This window comes from Quercus robur, chromosome 12, assembly GCF_932294415.1.
Source record: "Quercus robur chromosome 12, dhQueRobu3.1, whole genome shotgun sequence".
Classification (NCBI taxonomy): domain Eukaryota; kingdom Viridiplantae; phylum Streptophyta; class Magnoliopsida; order Fagales; family Fagaceae; genus Quercus; species Quercus robur.
The window spans coordinates 42784945-42803220 of NC_065545.1; the positions used below are offsets into that span (position 1 = coordinate 42784945).

Genomic DNA, 18276 nt, shown 5'->3' on the forward strand with positions numbered 1-18276 from the left:
GTAGGGGTAGAATATTTACTTGGTTGGCACGGAGCAAAGGCAAAGGCAAAGAAAGAGAGAGAGAGAGAGAGATATTCAGATATCTATTTGGGGGAAACGATACGGCAATTTCGGTTGCACGCATAGAGAGAAAGAGGGAGAAGCTCTGGATTCCACCTCTTCCCGTCCCTCGCGACGGTGCTTATGCCGCTTGGCTTTCTCTATCAGGTCCTCTCTCTCTTTCTCATCAGATCTGATTCCCGTGCTTTCTGATTTAGGGTTAGGGTTTCGTTTTATTTTTCTCAATTCGATTTCTTTTTTGTTTGTTTTCTTGGATTTTTTTTCAAGGATTTCGTTTGATTGATGAGGATCTGAATCGCGGTATTTTTTTTTGAGGGTTATTAATTGGTTTGGTTTGTAAAATTTGAGATTGCTATCTGCTATTGATTATATATGGCGACGAAATTCGTTGAAGTTGGAATTCTGTTTTGTTTATCACTACGAGGGTTGTTGTTAGATTTTCTCTGTATCATCGCAGCTTTGTCAGGATTGTGAAATTTTGGATTGTGAAATTTAGATATTTCGTGGGTTTCATCAATTACGGTTAGGGTTAAGATTCGATGCCTCTTTTTAAGGGTTATGACTTGTGAATTGGTTTGGTTTTAGAATTTGAGATTCTCATCTACTATTGATTATGCGTTTTTATTTGTTGAAGCTGGAATTCTGTTTTGTTTATGTATTGTGGCATGAGGGTTTTTGTTTTGTTTTTAGATTTTATGTGTATCATCGCAATTTTTTTGGAATTGTGGATTCGGATGCACTGCAGCTTTTTCTTTTGCGATTAAAATGTTGGAGTCAATGTCTTAAGGGTTATGAATTGGTTTGGTTTTAGAATTTGAGATTCCCATGTACTATTGATTATGCATTATTATTTGTGGCAACAAAATTCGTTGGGTTGAAACTACGAGGAGGGCTGTTAGATTTTTCTGTATCATCTTACGGTGGAATTCTGTTTTTGATCATGTTTTACTATGGCCCTTAATTCAATCTCGTCAATAATCTTTGTTGTGGTCTACGATTCAGTTTGTGTTTGTTTGATTTTTTCTTGATCACAAATCATAGTTTCATATTATTGTTGATGGCTGTATTAGATTCCAGGTTTAATTTATTCATAATGTATAACAGGACAAGAACATTTTTTGTAGGTTAGTATTCAGGGGTGAATGAAAGATAAGCTTTATTTGCAACTACTTTAATCTGGAACTTATTGAGATTGAATGCTGTAAATTTTTATGACAGGTTCTGCTGGGCTTGGATTTGAAGGATTTTAATTTCTATCGTAAGATATGGAGCAAGTCCGCTTCTGGTCAAATTGCTACCAATACAGGGTGTTTTCGTTCCAGGAAGTTCTTGACTGGAGGTTTCTCATCCTTGGAGATTTTCTTTTGGTTTCCTTTGTTAATTGCACTTAGCGGTCAGCTCTCAAATGATCATTGCCGAAGGCGTAATGCAAGTTTTTTCTAAGATAGGTGTTGGATCTTTAGTGCACTTGTATAAGTAAGAGCTCTCTCTCTCTCTCCACCCCCCCTCTCTCTTTTTCTGGGTCAAAATCTTGCTTCACCTTCTAACAATTTTTTTGTTGTTAGTGCATTGCTGATACGACATCCGGTAAAAAATTTTGGGAAAACGTCTTCCGGGGTAAATAATATCTTGCATCTGTTTTTGTTATTATATTTTTCTATATTTTAATCCATTTAATAATTCTCCTCTCTAATCTTGTTGCTCCTTTCGTTCAACAGGGCTGAAGTCTGCCATTCAAACTTGGAGGTTGCTTACCATAGTTGATATTAGATAAGCAGTTGTGTTGAGTCTGTGCAGACAGCACAAGTCTTAGTTATTTTATTGTTGCTCCTGATGGGTGCTAAATAGCTGAAGATTTGACAACAAATTCTACTTAGAATATGAGGTAGCTATTAGTAGTTAAGTTTTAAAACCTTGGGAGACTGTGTCTTGAGGGATCCTGCCTGTTGGCTAGGGAAATCAATTCTGGTTGGTTGTTTGATTGTTTTAAATATGTTCTCTAGTACTTGTCCTTTCTTACCGTCCATCCCGTCTTGCTGTCTTGAAGTCGTGGGATTAGCAATAAATAAGGCTCTGCAGCCCGTCCATCATAAAATTTCTGGTGTTTGGCTCTTGGGTGTCATGGCAGAAAATTAATGGTGGATTCAGCTGAACGAGTGAGGCACTTGTGTATATCTTATAATATTTCCGAAGGATCATCTACTGAAGATAAATGCTATTTTTCTTTAGTGAGTTAGTATACTTTTCTTGAATAAAGAAGGGAGTCGCGTTTGTTCCACAATGATGGAGAGGTGAGTTGTGTTACTGTGGGACTTGCTTTATAGTATTTATTTATGTGTTATCATGTTGAATCCTTACAGAAGTTTTGGTCTAATCTAGGTACAAGTTAATCAAGGAAGTTGGAGATGGAACATTCGGATGTGTTTGGCGAGCTATTAATAAGGAGACTGGTGAAGTTGTAAGTGTGTTTTAAAATTCATTCCCTGTCTATGTTGTTCCTCACCATTCCTGTTTCTAATTTTTTGTTCAATTTTAACAGGTTGCAATTAAGAAGATGAAGAAAAAGTATTACTCATGGGAGGAGTGCGTAAATTTGAGAGAAGTGAAGGTAATATGATCTTTCATAATCAATGCTCTATTCTGTGGCTGCTATACTGCAAATACATGATGGGTTTCTTGTTATGGCAGTCATTACGGAAAATGAGTCATCCAAATATTGTGAAGCTTAAGGAAGTCATTAGGGAAAATGACATCTTGTATTTCGTGTTTGAGTACATGGTAAATGGCATCTGTCCTTTCTAATTTCTTGCTGTAATTGTGACAGCTAATTGTTAATTGGTTGTTTACATTTAATTACTTAATGTTGTGCTTCAGGAATGGAACCTATACCAACTCATGAAAGACAGGGAAAAGCTTTTCTCTGAAGCTGAAGTCAGAAATTGGTGTTTTCAAGTTTTTCAAGGTCTTACTTACATGCATCAGCGTGGATATTTTCATCGTGACCTTAAGCCAGGTAATTGTCTTCCGTTGTTATTCATGGCCATCTTGGTGAATTTGATTGATTGAAGAGAAATCAAAGGGTATTCTGAATTTTGTACAAAATGCTCTGTTGAATTTGTTCAAAGAATCATATTCTCATGGAATATATTGCATGGAGAAAAATTGCAATATCTTTATTTATATTATATTGGAAATTATTTGAATTTTATATGCTTAAGCCAATGCATATCAGTTGTTATTGTATCTGCATATTTTATTTTGCTGCTAGATTCTTTTGTTGTAGTATACAACTGACACCTGCAAACCTCGTTGCAGAAAACTTGTTGGTTACAAAGGACATAATCAAGATTGCTGATTTTGGTCTTGCTCGGGAAATCAACTCGCAACCACCATATACGGAATATGTCTCGACACGTTGGTATGTGTTTTCTTCATTTTCTTTCTAATCTATGAGCCTCTGCTTGTATGATTGGTATCAAGTTGTTACTGTGGTATTTTGACTTCTAATATGTAAAAATTGCAGGTATCGAGCCCCTGAAGTGCTGCTTCAGTCATACCTTTATAGCTCTAAAGTTGGTTAGTGTTTAGTTTGAATAAACTTGTGGCTCACTTATATAGATGCCAACAGTTTTAATCATATAGTACTTACACATGATTTTTCCATTCTGACCTCTAGATATGTGGGCAATGGGTGCTATAATGGCTGAATTGTTCACTCTCCGTCCTCTTTTTCCGGGTATTAGGTACATATATTTCCTTATATGAGAATTGAGTATCTATTTTGTCTGTTGTTTTATTTTACAAGGAGAGGCTTAAATTGCCAACCACTATGCTGATTGATTTGATAATTGGGGTAATGGTGCTGTTTTTTAGATGGACATTATTAGAATCTACTTAATAGCATATAAAATAGTTAGCATACTTCTTTTTGCACTTCTCTTTTTGTCATTTTATGAAGTTGCTAAAAGGTCAAAAATATTTTTGTTGTCTGAATCCTGGTTTGAAGATTGATAATTATTCAGGTAGAGATCTGCTAATTGGATAGTCATTAATTGATAGCGATTCTTCTGTTCATAATAATTCTTGCAGTGAAGCAGATGAGATATATAAAATATGCAGTGTTATCGGCAGCCCAACTAAGGATTCCTGGGCTGATGGACTTTGTTTGGCAAGGGATATCAACTACCAGTTTCCCCAGGTCAGTTTTGCTTTTCTGGATGTGGTGCATGCATTTTATATGCATGTGTCGAAGTAGGTTAGAATCTTGAAATTTTCTTCTAGGTAGGTATTAAAAAATATTTGCTTATATGTGCATATTATGTAGCTCGACTTCATCTAGTGCTTTAGGCCTGGCCATGTTAGCTAGATGTGGCAAAACACAGCTAAATTCTTTGTCATCTTGTAATTTGGATGGGGAGAGAGGCATTTCTTACTGTGAGGGGAATTGCCAATGTTGGCACTCTATGATCTAATGGAAGATAAAGTAGTTCAAAAATATATCACCTTTTCAAATATAATTTCATGTGAACAGCTGAGTCTGATGATACCTATTCCAAAAACTACATGGTTCTGAGTTTTTGACCATTTGTGTTTTCATCCTCTTCGTACCATGTGACTGCTGAATCTGTTGTTAATTATTTTAAAAATTAAGAAAGTCGAAATGTATGGAAGTTTAATATTGCTTGTAATTTGTAATTTGACACAGTTTTCTGGTGTTCATCTTTCTGTATTGGTTCCATCTGCAAGCAATGATGCGATCAGCCTTATGACAGTGAGTAAAAATTCTGTAAAAAATTGAAGCTTTTTCTTTCTCAGACCCTGTTGCAAGATGATTATATTATGTTATTTTAATTCTTAAAACATAAGAGAAGAACTCTTTATTTTTCCTTTCTATTTTTATGGACATTTTCTTGTTTGTTCTAATTTTTTCTTTTTAAAAAACTAGTCACTTTGTTCTTGGGATCCTTCCAAGAGGCCAACAGCTGCTGAGGCCCTTCAGCATCCTTTCTTCCAGGTTCTGATTAATCTTCATAAATCTGTGTGTTGATCTTTTACTTTGAATTTGAGTTAGATGTAGTAAGTAATGTTCAATAAATTTTAAAGCCAAACTTCATTTGTGTGGCAGAGTTGCTTTTATGTTCCACCATCCCTGCGTTCCAGGGTTGCAGTTGCTAGAACACCTCCCTCTGGTTTGTCTTCTTCATACTTAAAAGTTCCTTAATTTAAAGTGCACCAACTTTGGATTGCTTTACCTGTAATATACATGAACCTAACTATATTGCATAATTGCAGCCAGAACAAGGGGAGCATTGGAACAACAATCTGCTAAGAGACATTCTGGGGCTTTAACTACTTCAAAGCTAACCAGCAATTATCCTTCTCCTAAGTTACATGCTTCCTTAAGCACAGGTGGTAGCTATAATAGATTTGGCATTTTGAATTGTCTTTCTGACTTCTATAACTAATATTGTCTTACAAGGTATGATCTGTGGCTAGTTGTCTTGTTTAAGATGAGCTCATGATCTCTTTATATTAGGATACGCACTCTGGGATATAGATTCAGATTTCTAGGGTTGGATAAAATATGAAGCACATTGTTTGCTAAGTACTCAAAAGTAAAAAACTATTACAAGGATATAAAAGCCCTATTCAGAAAAAAGACATTGTACATAGCATGACTGTGTAAGGTGAAAAACTTGACTCTGGACTGCATGGAATGCATGAACAATGCAACTGGAAGACCTCCTAGATGATTGCATGAACTTGCAAGGAAGTTGCTGGTCTCTGCTACAGTAAACTAGGGTCATTGAATGTACTACATCTAGACTTGAATCCTCTACTTAATTTTAATTTATAAACATATGGGCACTATGCATGACATTGTATACTGTCAAATCTGATCAGGCAGATGTTATAGGTAAATAACAGACAGTAGGGTTATCTCAGTGTGCTGTTGCAAGTCATGTGTGAGACCAGAGAAACTGAAATAAGTGCTGCACAGAGATGAATCTAGCAATTAGAATGTCTCGTTAATGATCCAATCCATATTGGTAGGCTTTTGGTGTATACTTTTATTATCAAGTTGAGCCTAATATGCCCACTTTCATGAAGAACCATGATTGAACTGTGTCAAAAATCATGGTTTGTGCAATGCTTTTTTTTCTTAATAGTTCAAGAACATACAAGGTTCCATTATCTGTTGGAATATGTTTTTAGGGTTTTGGTGTACACTTTTATTATCAAGTTGAGCTTAATATGCCCACACTTTCACGAACCACGATTGTACTTTGTCAAAAATCATGGTTTGTACATTGCTTGTTCTTATAGTTAAAGAACATACAAGGTTCCATTATCTGTTGGAATATGTTTTTCTTTTAAAATAAGATGTGGTATGCTATATTCTCATCATATGCTAAATGTTCTTACAGGTGTGCAACGCAAGCTGGATTTGGTTGACCAGGTAAGATGCTGAACAAATTTTCTGTATACTTTGTAGTTTTTGCGCTTTTCTTTGATTGCTAAATTAGCATTTGTTATTATTATTATTTTTTTTTAGCTTTTTGTAAGATCAGGTCGAACATGTGTTTAGGTTGGTCTTTTTTCTATTCTGTTTTTTGCCTGCAAGCCCTTTTTCTTTTTGGGAAGAACCAGTTTGTGCCCAGACCTGTTTGGCATTGTCCTGCAGAGCTTCTCTCTCTCATGACTGTCCTAATTTTAATGATTCTCATGAAAGTTGATTGTGCACCAATTTGTCTACAACAATGATTTTCTTGGAAGTCAAATACTAAGTTAATGAATGAGATGTTTGATGATTATGATTTATAGGGAAAATATTGTGTTAATACTAATAAAAGAGAATAAAAAAGTTCACTGTGTTAAGAGTTAGCCATTGGTTGCAGTTAATACCGAGTTGCTTCATATGATATAAGAACCCTGGCTACGTGATGGAGAAAAAAATGTAATGGATATTACTGATAAACTAATATTAGAGCATTCATAAAAAGTTCATTGTGTTAAGAGTTAGCCATTAGTTGCAGTTAATACTGAGTTGCTTCATATGATATAAGAACCCTGGCTATGTGAAGGAGAAAAAAATGTAATGGATATTACTGATAAACTAATATTAGAGCATTCATAAACAATCAAGATATTGTCATTTTTCATTTTCAGTTGTTGTGAATTTGGTTTTTGCCTTCCATACTTCATTTCTGTACGTTAAAACAAGTTATAGTTTTGGCAATGCTTTCTGTTTGTTAAAACATGTTTTAGCTGTGTGCCAACTCCTATGTTTTTGTTGTGAAGGACATGAGTAAGAATGATAAATCTCTCAAGAGCTCTGTTAAACAACCAAGATATCGGCCACCAGGAAAGAACAGCCCAAGTAAGTTTAAGCTGAAATACATCTTATGTTGCTTTCTTATATTCTTTTCATTTTTTCGATTTTAAAAATTATTCCTACAAATTAAAAGTGAGTTTTATACTACATTGTACATTTTAATTCTCCAGAATTAATGTATAGGCCTATATGTTTGACTGTATGCCTATTGGTTCGCAGCCTCCACTAACAAGGGGAAGACTGGTCGGGGAGTTTTGGAGGCAACTGAGAAGTTAGCAAACATGACCCTTGGTTCTCGGAGGCAGTTTGTTGGGCAGCCACGTCACTCTCCCATGAAGACTGGAGTCCAGTGCCCACCCATGAAGGCTGGAGTCCAGTGGAATTCTGGATCCGGCGACATGTTTCTCAGGCATGCCCAGGACATTCAGCATGGCAGAACATATTCGAGGAAAGTTGTGGGTTGAAGGACATTCAGCATGGCAGAACATATTCGAGGAAAGTTGTGGGTTGAATAAAACGCTCGCTGATGGCATACATACATACATATATATATATATATATGTGGAATGTGCTAGTACCTGCTATATCGGTGGCTTTGTGCCTACTTTTGTTTTGTTAAGACAAACATACGTACCAAGTCCTCTGTCACTTATATTTGTCCTAAGATACTGTCCTCTGTGTTGTTGACATAAACTTATTTAGTTGGAAATGTTTGTTGCTTGTTAAGTTTTGCTCAGTTTTTCTTGTGCTTTTGATGTGCTTTAACTGTTCATTGGTGTAGAGGACCTTGCAGCAGCCTGTTATGGTGGGCACAATTTGGATTGGTGCAGTAGGTTGACGGGTTTTGGCCATCCTAGTTGAATCATTCCACCATGGAATGCTGTGAGATGTAAAAGTTAGGGAAAAAAACAAATCCTCTTACCATTATAACCTTTTACTTTTTTATCATCTTTGACTTGTAGATCTCACAAAAAGTGATAATTGCATGGTGAAATAGATCTAAATTTAGACACATTCAATTTAAATGATGCCAAATGCCAAAAATAGTTATAAAGTTAAATTACAAATTATAGTCCCTAATTTTGTCTAAAATTCAACTTGACGCTGTACCTTTAATATCTAATTTTGTTTGAAATAATGCCAAAATAGTAATAAAGTTAAATTGCAAATTATAGCCTCTAATTCTGTTTAAAATTCAATTTAATACTGTATCTTTAATTTCTAATTTTGTTTAAAATTCAATTTAACACTGTACCTTTAATTTCATTCAATTTAGTTCTACAATGTCATTTTGTTATTCTAAGAACCATTGATCTAAGTCTACGATAGGATGTTAAACACCCACCTCCGGTAAAATGGTTTTCCAGACTATGGCAGCTGATGGACATGTCATTCCATACAATGCGAGCATTACGTCTTGTCATTCATCATAGAACATGGATCAAAATAGAAATTTGAAATTTTAATCAGGAGTTAAAAAGATAAAGAGTATATGAACTTATGACCATGGGACTGTATGCATTGATCGAAAATTATGAATTCTAGAGAAATCACGAAGGAAGCTTGTTTTGACATGGACTTGATAAAGATTATGGATCTAATATATGAACGTGGCAAAGAAATAAAAATTAAGAACATGTTATAACATGCATGAGAACTTATGAACATGGCAAGAGCAAACATAGTTTTACATGATTTTCCTATGAACATTTGAAGAACATGCATACATCATAACATTTACATCTTGGCTAGAATGGAAACATCGTAATAAAACATGTTAATTTAAGCATGGAAACATCATGATAATTCTAAAAACACATTCAATAAAACAATATAATAACGTAAAAATGCTAAATTATATCTTCATAAAAATTGAAGTGGAAAGAGTTCACTAAATTTCTTGAGGGGAGGCATTAAAGGAATCACTTGTACTCCAAGACTAGAAAGATTGGATGCATGATGACTATTCTTTGCTTCCTCTAGAGCTCTAGGGGAATGGGATACCTTGAATGGAGAGTCCTCTCCTCAATTTAGAGTAGTGGGAGAAGTCTTTAAAAATGGTGGATTTTCTACAGATGATTGGCTCAGGGTTGGCAAAATTTTGATTCGAAAAGATGGTGAAAGTGGGAGGGAAAAGCTGAAAATTTGAATCTTGAGTCCAAGTGTGTTGATCTACTCTAGGATTTGTCCCACTATTTGCCGATCAACAAATGGGGACTAGGCCAAGTACTGATCGACACTTGAGCTTAGTTTTAGCTTACATTTTTCAAATTTTGAACTTCCAACAATCCTTTGAGTAGGAAACTAGTTGTTGCTCATGAAAGATTTCAATTTTTTTGCTAATTTCCAGTTAGAATATCATTATTTTGATATTCATAAGTCTATTATTTTTTAATATTCTTCTTTAAACAAGATAATTTCAAAAATTATCAATATCTAATATTCCAACGCATCCAATTCATGCTTTCTCACGATAATTTTAAATCCAAATTAGTAGGGTCATGATACATCATTAATTTAAATTAGTTCCCCAATGGACCAATTTAAATTGATCGTTTACAATCACAAGTGATTAGATCTAAATCATGCAGGTGCATTCTAACCATTGAGTTTTGATTTTACGATATCTTTTGTTTCAAAGGTCTAATTAGGCCCATGACATATTGTTTTGATCGTTAAAATTTCAAGATTTATTTTAAGTGAAGTATATAAAAAGCTAATAGTCAAAATTATGATTTTGCCCCAGGGATGTAAAAATCATTTTGCCAGTGAAGGTTATAAATGGGGTGTCTACACCTGTGAAGCAAAATTCTTGGTTTTGCCCTTGAAAAATCCAAAAAAGATATCCAAAAAAGATTTTAAGTTAATTAGAAACTTAAAATTAACAATGTGATCAAAATTACCCAACAATAATTTTGTGAAAACTATAAACTAATAAGCATTAAAATAACAACCATGCATAAACTCTAAACATTAATCTCGCAAATATAAACTATCCAAATCTCGAATACACCTTAGGCACTCTCAGATTAACAAATTCTTTAACTAGGAAAAATTTTGTCAATTCTTACATTCACCAAAGTTACACCACTTTTATATATAGGGCCAGCTATACCTTATCAATGTGAGACCACCACTTTTAATATGATAATGCACCTATTTATTTTTCTTCTATCCGATCGATGTGTGATTTTAAAACTAATAAGAAAATCTCTAAATTATTTCCATATGAGTTGTACTAAGCAATTCGTAGCTTAGAATTATTCATATAACGAGAGTTGAAGGTACAAACACAAGTGTAAAGCACAACAATATGTTCTAAAATCCATCTTAAAATTGGGATAATCGTAATCCCAATGTTCTAGCGTCATAATTAGAATAGCTTGATAGTTTAATACAACCCATCAAAGGTGCATAGAGTTATGGGGTACCGTAGTCGAGCTTTAGAAAAATAGGTCACCAACTTTTATTTCTTGAACTTCAACATTCAAGTCAATTAAGATTGTTGTAGCATCCTCCCATTCTCAATGTTCATTTTTGTGAGAAGAATCTCCCGAGGAAGAAGATGATACTTAATGCCAAGTGTCTCAAAGATCCTCTTCAACTCCAATAAAAGCTCTGTAATCCGATTGTTTCGTTCACCATAGTTTTGATGGTTGATGGTGTGTTGGACGCATAAACACATTTTTAATTTGTGCACATTCTCTATTTCTTTCACTGTTACAGAGTGTTTTGGATTCCAATACTTTGGCTTGCTCTCGATGTATCTACATTCACAAGAGTATAACACTTTTTAATACAAATGAAAGCAAGATGGTACTAACAAATAAAAGGAGCAACTTACGCTTGTATGGCCTTCTTAAGTGAAATGATAATCTCCATTGATGTTGAGAGATCAATGCTAAAATCAATGCAATCACTCATCTCTGGACTTCTGTAAAAGTTACTTATCGGCTTTGTGAGCAAAAGTGAGTTGGGGTAGTAGATTTTCTCATTATCATATCGAAGAAAAACAGTTGTCAAAATGTTCATCTCTTCCACAATCATCTGTCCCCAATATATAAATGTAAGCACAAGTAATATATATGAACACTGACACACACAAGCAAAGAAATATTTTTAATATAAGTGTAATAAGAAATTGTGGAGTTAGAAGATAGTGTACGTGTATATACCGTACTCTTTTTAGGTGAACTTACCTGAACACCATCGATGACACAACGATCTCCTATATCAAAAGGATGCATAATGAAGACGAAGATGATAGATTCAAAAATAGTCTTGCAGGTATTATGGAATGCGACACTGAAGAGAACTAGCTGGGTTATTACGAAAAAGATTATTTTGGTTGTCGCCAACTCCATCACGAGTAGGGACACCACAATAATTATCACAATAACAACTGAGCTTGCTAACTTATGAAGTTGTTGTACTGCTGTCTTGGTATCATTCAATGAATGTGCTAGAGATTTTCGTTCAAAGTAAGCTCGAACCTAGTAGTGATTGCAAAGTCATTAGAAATAACAATTTTGAAATTTATTATCAATAACATACTTTCAAATACCATTTAATCAAACAAGCTGAACAGGAAATAAGTATGTACGTAAAATGTTATCACTTTAATTTGCATAATTTGATATTGGTTCAGTGTTTCAGTTCCTTGATATATACCAAAAAAGGCATAGTACGTTGAGGTTGAGAGCCGAATAGAGTACGTGCCAGAAGCATCATTGGAATTTACAGAGTTTGATTACGTATGGACTTAATTCTATTAACCTTATGTTAGTTAATATATTTTGCCATGAGACACATAATCAAATTCCACCAATTTCACACTGACAAATTCTTTAAATTGATCATATTGAAACTTTGCATAAACTATGGATATAAAACTTACCACCCAATTTTTAAATGAAGACTTGGAAATCCTTCCGGTCTCAAGCGATCCCTCAAAGAGTGGAAAAATTGTATGAATCTCAACTCTCTTCAAAAATCTCATTAGATCATCCTCTTCAATATACCTACAACAATCATGATTTGACATATTATGAATCACCATGTGCTGAGAATTGTGTGTAGTAAAACTCATTAATAGTTTCATAAATTGTTAACAATTTATATTGAATTTAGAAGATATAAACAAGAGTGTAACAATAGATATTATTGTATATGAAAATTGATTTGTAAATTTAAATGCTTAATCATGCATATATGAAAGCTACTCAAATCTTGCTAACAATGGTTTCTATTTTTTTTTCTTTCTTGAATAGTGGTTTCCATAGTTAGTGGTATGTGGCAAGCACTCAAAGCTTTCAATTGAAGTCAAAATTAAGACGTTATAATTCTAGCAAATAAGAGTTATGCTGGTGCCACAACTTGTGTCACAACTTGCCAGGAGGTGTCCTCACATGGACCCACTATCATCCCTCCACCACTCACAACTCATCACATGGACAAATTGTGACACAAGTTGTACAGCAAGTTGTGGCACCAACATAACTTAGCAGATAATGTCCACATAGTGTTTGAAAATGGTCTCTTGTTTCTAGCTGTACTGAGCTTGGTCTTATATTGCTTGTCAAAATTGTAACTCTCACAATTTTCTAAATTTTTAATTTCTGATGATTTAAAAAAAAAAAACCCATGATTTTCAACACCAACATGTCAATCTCACTCATATGACTTAACTGCTTATCAAATTTTGAATCGGTTGATGAAGCTACTCTTGTAGTACCAACAATTATTCTACCTTAAGGTAATAAAGGGACATTCACCAATATTCCCTAGAAGACAACCAAGGTACCTTTACAAATTCTCAAACCTTCATCGATTTATTTATATTATATATTGAGAATCAACATACCTAGCTAAAAATAAAATTTTTCTTCAAATTTGTGTAAAGAATGTCGATCAAAGTCTAAACAAAACAATCAGAACTTGGATTATCCAAAATGACATGAATCTGAGGATGGGTGGACTTGCATAGGGTTGTCGGACTTTTATTAGCTTTAATATTTGGTCTGATCATTATTGACACTTAAGATTTAAGACCCTATAAAACAATAATATACTCTTTTGTATAGTCAGAATATAGAAATCAGACCAAAATCTCTGAGAGCTAGTTTTCCATCCTAGTTGATTCGTGATTTTAGCCATTTATCTGTCTTTGTGTGTCATAAAAATTAATATATGAAGTCCTTATTTATTGGAAACTCACAATCACATGAATATATACAAGGTTATATTCCTCCACTCTGCATATATAGATTATATATATATATTCCTTTTGTCGTGGGATACTCACTGTGCTTAGAATGGTGGTCCTGCATTAAAAATTAGTGGATGCTTGGGGGTCGATCATGATCATGGTACTCAAAATCAAAAATGAAGCTAAACTGACCAGTGGATACTTTACAATCACTGAATTTTAATTAGTGGGATAAGCCGTACCAGATCGAGCAGAACCCTGCAGATCATGATTCCATGCGAGGATATACTAAACCTTTTGAAACAAGAACTCTAGTGCTACATGGACCACTCTTGTATTGTGGTGGGAAAAAAAGTCCGACTCTTTGTGACATGCTTGGATTTTGTGGCCTATTCCACTTACTCTTCCTTCATGGGGTTCAATAACCACGTTAGTGGTGATAGTTACCACCATGAGTACAGAAAACACAGTACATTCAAAATACTTGATGTCATATCAGTTGTCAACTATTTTGAAATCGTCAAAATATGATTTTAGTTAAAATTGTAAAATTATACTTTCAAAACATGATTTCATATTAATTTTAACTAAAATTGTGTTAATTTCAAGAATTAATTATTTGTTTATATACAGATATTTTTTTAAATAACAATTTTTTTTGGGTGTAATACTACTTTGATTAACTTTTAACAAAACACAATTAGCATAAAAACCAAATAAAATAGTTTCAAATGGACAACGAAATCAAGCCCACCGATCGTGAACTTGAGGTTTGCTTGACGAAATGTTTGTATTAAAATTTCAGCGTGATGTCAAGCTTAAGCCCCAAAGAATAAGAGGGTTAAAAAAAAAAAAAAATTTTTGATGATCAAGAAATTTAAACTATTCGGTATAGGAATTTGAGCACTATGCAACATCACACTTATATTGTGTGGGTTCCCTCACTCGTGAGCCCACATAATATGAGTGTGATATCATGTCAAGAACTAATTTAACAAGCGATGAATAATAAATAATTAACGTTGATATACTATTTTCTTTTTGAGAATAATGTTGATATACTATAATTTATCACTACCGAGTAAAGTGTTATTAATATTTGCACTATTTCTTGAAAATCTAGTTAAATTGTAATTGAGTTTTCTTGTAATCATTTATATATATATATATATATATAGATTAAACCTATTTAGTATACATCCTATGTGGTATTAAATACACACCCGCATGACATTCAAAATTCAGATTCTCGCATTCCAAAATGTTTCAATATTTTCGCATTCCAGACAATTTGTGTGATTTCAATTGAAAAACGATACTACGATAGGAAAGAAAAAACTGCTTGAATGATATGAGTTCAAGAAGCATGAGTTTGACTTGCATTAAGAATTCCATTCTTACATACTCTTACTTTTAGTTTTTACAATCCAATTTATAAACTCAAATTTCACGATTCCAGTTCCATCACAATTGTAAACTTGTGTCTGATTTTTTAAGCCAACATGTCGAAGATCAATGTTTGTGAATTAAAAAAGTTATAACAAGAGTCTTACAAAGCTGGCTATATATAGTTCCCTATTTTTTTTTATTAGGGTGAAATATAAAAATCACTCCTGAAATTTGGGATATTGTCAAGTAATATCAAAACTTTTCAATTTTCCCTACTTCATACAAAGAACCCTTAATATTGTTTGTATTCTTTTTTCCCCAAAACAAATTTCTGGTCAAATTAATTGCCAAAATGCAATCTCACAATGACTGCATTCTGGCAATAATTGTACGAGAGTTTAAATAACAAATGGTAGATTAGATGATAAATAGAGAGAGAATGAAGTCGAAGACTTAAAGGAATAGAACTTTCAAACGGTGTTAAGTGTTCATTGTACTTATAGGTCAATTAAAAAAAATATTCTTGGTAGTGTGTGTGGCATGAGCCCAACCTCAAGAGTGACTATTGTATTTTACCCTTCTTATTATTACTAAAACTTGGGATGAAACATCTGCGAACTATCTGTTGTTGTTGGATAAAATAAAAAATAGATGTAATTAAATAAAACATTTGATGAAGTGATATCATAAGGTTTTTTATTTTTATTTTCTTAACTAAGTGAAACAAACTACCTGCTATATTAAATGTCAAACATAATTTTGATTATTCTCACGGATATGAATTGCAAGTCAAATTAAGGCTAAATTAAAACTCCAAAAAATTCTGCTAAGAATTTTAAAATTGATATAATTAAGTTTATTAATCATATGGCTCTTACCTCTTATTTTGTTAAGCAATATAAAAAAAATCGAATATACTAGCTGTATATATGCGTGCAAATTTATAGTCATAATAGAGATCATGAAAAAGAAACCAACAAGAAAGAAAACAATAAACCCAATTATAGACTAATTATAGTTGTCATGCAAGTATTAAGACTTAATTAGACAGAGAAAGAGAGAGAATAATTACTTGGCACCCGTTTTGGCTACGTTCTTGAAAATCCTTCGAGCACAATTCCGAGCCTCCCACTCGCTGTTAATTTCATCCTCAGCCTTGCCAAAGTCATCAACAGTCTTTGAAATTGTAGATAATCTAGTGTACCTCACATAGTTAATAAGCCTCTTCACACTCCATGTGGAAGCTCTCTTTTGCATGTTCAGCTTCCTCAGCTTCTCCATATCAATTTTCCTAGACCCCAACTTCTTCAACTTGTACATGTTTCGATGGACTTGATCGATCTCTTCATGCTCATCGTCCATCAAAGGAGGACCTGAAAGTGTTTCCAGTATGTAATGGTGGAAAACACTTTCTTTCATCCTGTCAAAGTAGGTTGTGACATGAAATGATGAGGCCAGAATTTTGACCAAGATAATCTTGAGAAGCCAAATAGTTGCGCCTAATAGTACGGCCACCAATGCCTGGAAAAACTTTTTCAGTATTCTATTTTCCTTCTGGACTTTATTGTTAAACATTAAGGTCCATGCAAGCAAAACAAGGCCTAACCAGACACAGTTTTGGACACTCTTTCTAAGTCCATAAACGAAGTATAGCACTCTTTCTTTGAGCATGAAGTTCCTCTCGATTAAGAACACTGCAAAACCCATCACCCAACCTGAAACCAAGCGGCCACTGAAGGTAACCATTACCATTATGCACCACTTCCAGACTTCCCAACCCCATATAAGTTCGTTTTTCAAGGAAGTAACTGTGAGGGAACACATTAGGCAAGCCATTATGATGATAAATAAAACCCATTCCACAATGAGTCTCCATTGAACTTTTCGGGTCTTCTTCATTTTGTACCTTTCTGATCGTCTTGTTTCTCCATCATCTTCCTCAACTTTTTCGCTCCATTCATCATCATCATCATTGTCTGTGGATGAATTGTCATCTTCAAACTTATGGGGTTCAATGACCCAAGATTCAGCTGCGATTTTTGTTCTGAACTCTGCCAATCTAGACTTTGGTTTGGAGAAGCTAAGACGGCGTAGGGATTTCTGGTTTTGAGTCTTTTCTTCTGGTGCAAACTGGTCCTTATTGAGCTCAGCAGCCATAGATGGAGCTCTAGGATTTTGTTGGTCTAGGACGAGAACAACTTCATCATGTGAGTTTGCTCCTTCAATCTCTGCTGGCTTCATCTCTGTGCCTAGCTCTTGGTCTTGCTCTTCTCGATAAAGTTGTTTGCCTAAGCTATAAAGTACTTCTTAGTCAGTGCGCTTGGAAAATGATTCCCAAGTTGTTTGCCTATGCCATAACAAGTAAGTGTGGTACAACTTGTAGGTGACTGCTGAGACTTCACTACATTTTAGGTTCGAGTTCTTACGAGGACTGTAATTGCAATTCTGGAAGTCCCAGAAACCAATAGAGCCTGCGGTGTGTGTGGGTTCGGAGTTTCCGAGCTCCAGTTCGAGTTGGTGGTACCCATGGGCTTATCCAACTGTTCCATGGGGTGTGGGACAATGACTGCCACACACGAGTCCCCTTTTTTGGATTCTCAAAAAAAAAAAAAAAAAAAAAAAAAGTAACGACAGTGACTTCTGAGATTAGTTTAATTGATATTTTTTAATGTTTTCAAATGAAATATTCAGGCTTAAATCCTCAAATTAAAATTAAAATTTTTTATTATAAAAAACTAACATTTTAAAGAAATGAAAATCATTCTAAAAAAATCCTTACATGAATAAATCTTTGCTTTTTTGATGGATTACCTTTTTATTTTTTGGACTGAAGTACCATTACTCGCTTTTTGGACTAACTTATTTTTGCTTCATTTTTAATAGTCCTTTTTTTTTAATATTTTTTTTATCTGAATTTGGAGATTTTTTTTTTCTATTTTATCTATCAATTTTTTAAAATACTTTCCAACAAACTTTATACATACCCTTTTCCTATCTCATTTAAATAATAATTTTTTTATTCTTAAATAAATATTAGCGAATATTTAATTAAGCTGTTTCACATTTTATTTTCTTGAAATCAAGTGACTCTCTAGGCATGTAGAGCCACGGTAACTCTTTTTTTTTTTTTTTTTTTAAAAAACCTAAATAAGGGCTCTTTTGGAACCCAATTTTGTAAGCTCATTCTCTAAAAGGTTGAGAAAATTGACTTTAAAGAGAGATGCTTTAATATTCCTATTTTTTCTTTTTGATTAATTGATGAAATATATTTTTTGCTCTCCAA

General features: G+C 33.8%; 2 protein-coding genes across 2 annotated transcripts; one reads left to right on the forward strand and one right to left on the reverse strand.

The window, feature by feature from the left end:
- Positions 1-8122, forward strand: LOC126709651 (cyclin-dependent kinase F-4). Its single transcript, XM_050409961.1, has 19 exons — positions 1-207; positions 1279-1536; positions 1626-1677; positions 1779-2351; positions 2440-2518; positions 2600-2668; positions 2749-2838; positions 2935-3073; positions 3376-3478; positions 3584-3636; positions 3737-3803; positions 4150-4258; positions 4766-4831; positions 5006-5074; positions 5186-5249; positions 5353-5469; positions 6489-6520; positions 7363-7441; positions 7616-8122. The coding sequence occupies exons 4-19, from the start codon at positions 2341-2343 to the stop codon at positions 7858-7860; spliced, it is 1392 nt and encodes a 463-aa protein (XP_050265918.1). The 5' UTR covers positions 1-207; positions 1279-1536; positions 1626-1677; positions 1779-2340; the 3' UTR covers positions 7861-8122.
- Positions 8123-10665: 2543 nt separating this feature from the next.
- On the reverse strand, positions 10666-17387 carry LOC126710025 (mechanosensitive ion channel protein 10-like). The gene is made up of 5 exons (XM_050410408.1): positions 16066-17387; positions 12294-12417; positions 11596-11889; positions 11241-11443; positions 10666-11163 (listed from the first exon to the last, which is right to left on the reverse strand). The coding sequence occupies exons 1-5, from the start codon at positions 17232-17234 to the stop codon at positions 10893-10895; spliced, it is 2061 nt and encodes a 686-aa protein (XP_050266365.1). The 5' UTR covers positions 17235-17387; the 3' UTR covers positions 10666-10892.
- Between the last annotated feature and the right edge of the window lie 889 nt (positions 17388-18276).

What these genes read in the sequence shown, in the direction of transcription:
- LOC126710025 (XM_050410408.1), bottom strand. Translation starts at nt 17,234, where the DNA reads ATGAAGCCAGCAGAGATTGAAGGAGCAAACTCACATGATGAAGTTGTT. An exon ending in GTAGCCAAAACGGGTGCCAA is followed by an intron (nt 12,418 to 16,065) that starts GTAATTATTCTC and finishes TGATTGTTGTAG; the next exon opens with GTATATTGAAGAGGATGATC. An exon ending in CTTAAGAAGGCCATACAAGC is followed by an intron (nt 11,164 to 11,240) that starts GTAAGTTGCTCC and finishes TTGTGAATGTAG; the next exon opens with ATACATCGAGAGCAAGCCAA.
- LOC126709651 (XM_050409961.1), top strand. An exon ending in ATAAGGAGACTGGTGAAGTT is followed by an intron (nt 2,519 to 2,599) that starts GTAAGTGTGTTT and finishes CAATTTTAACAG; the next exon opens with GTTGCAATTAAGAAGATGAA. An exon ending in TCAACTACCAGTTTCCCCAG is followed by an intron (nt 4,259 to 4,765) that starts GTCAGTTTTGCT and finishes AATTTGACACAG; the next exon opens with TTTTCTGGTGTTCATCTTTC.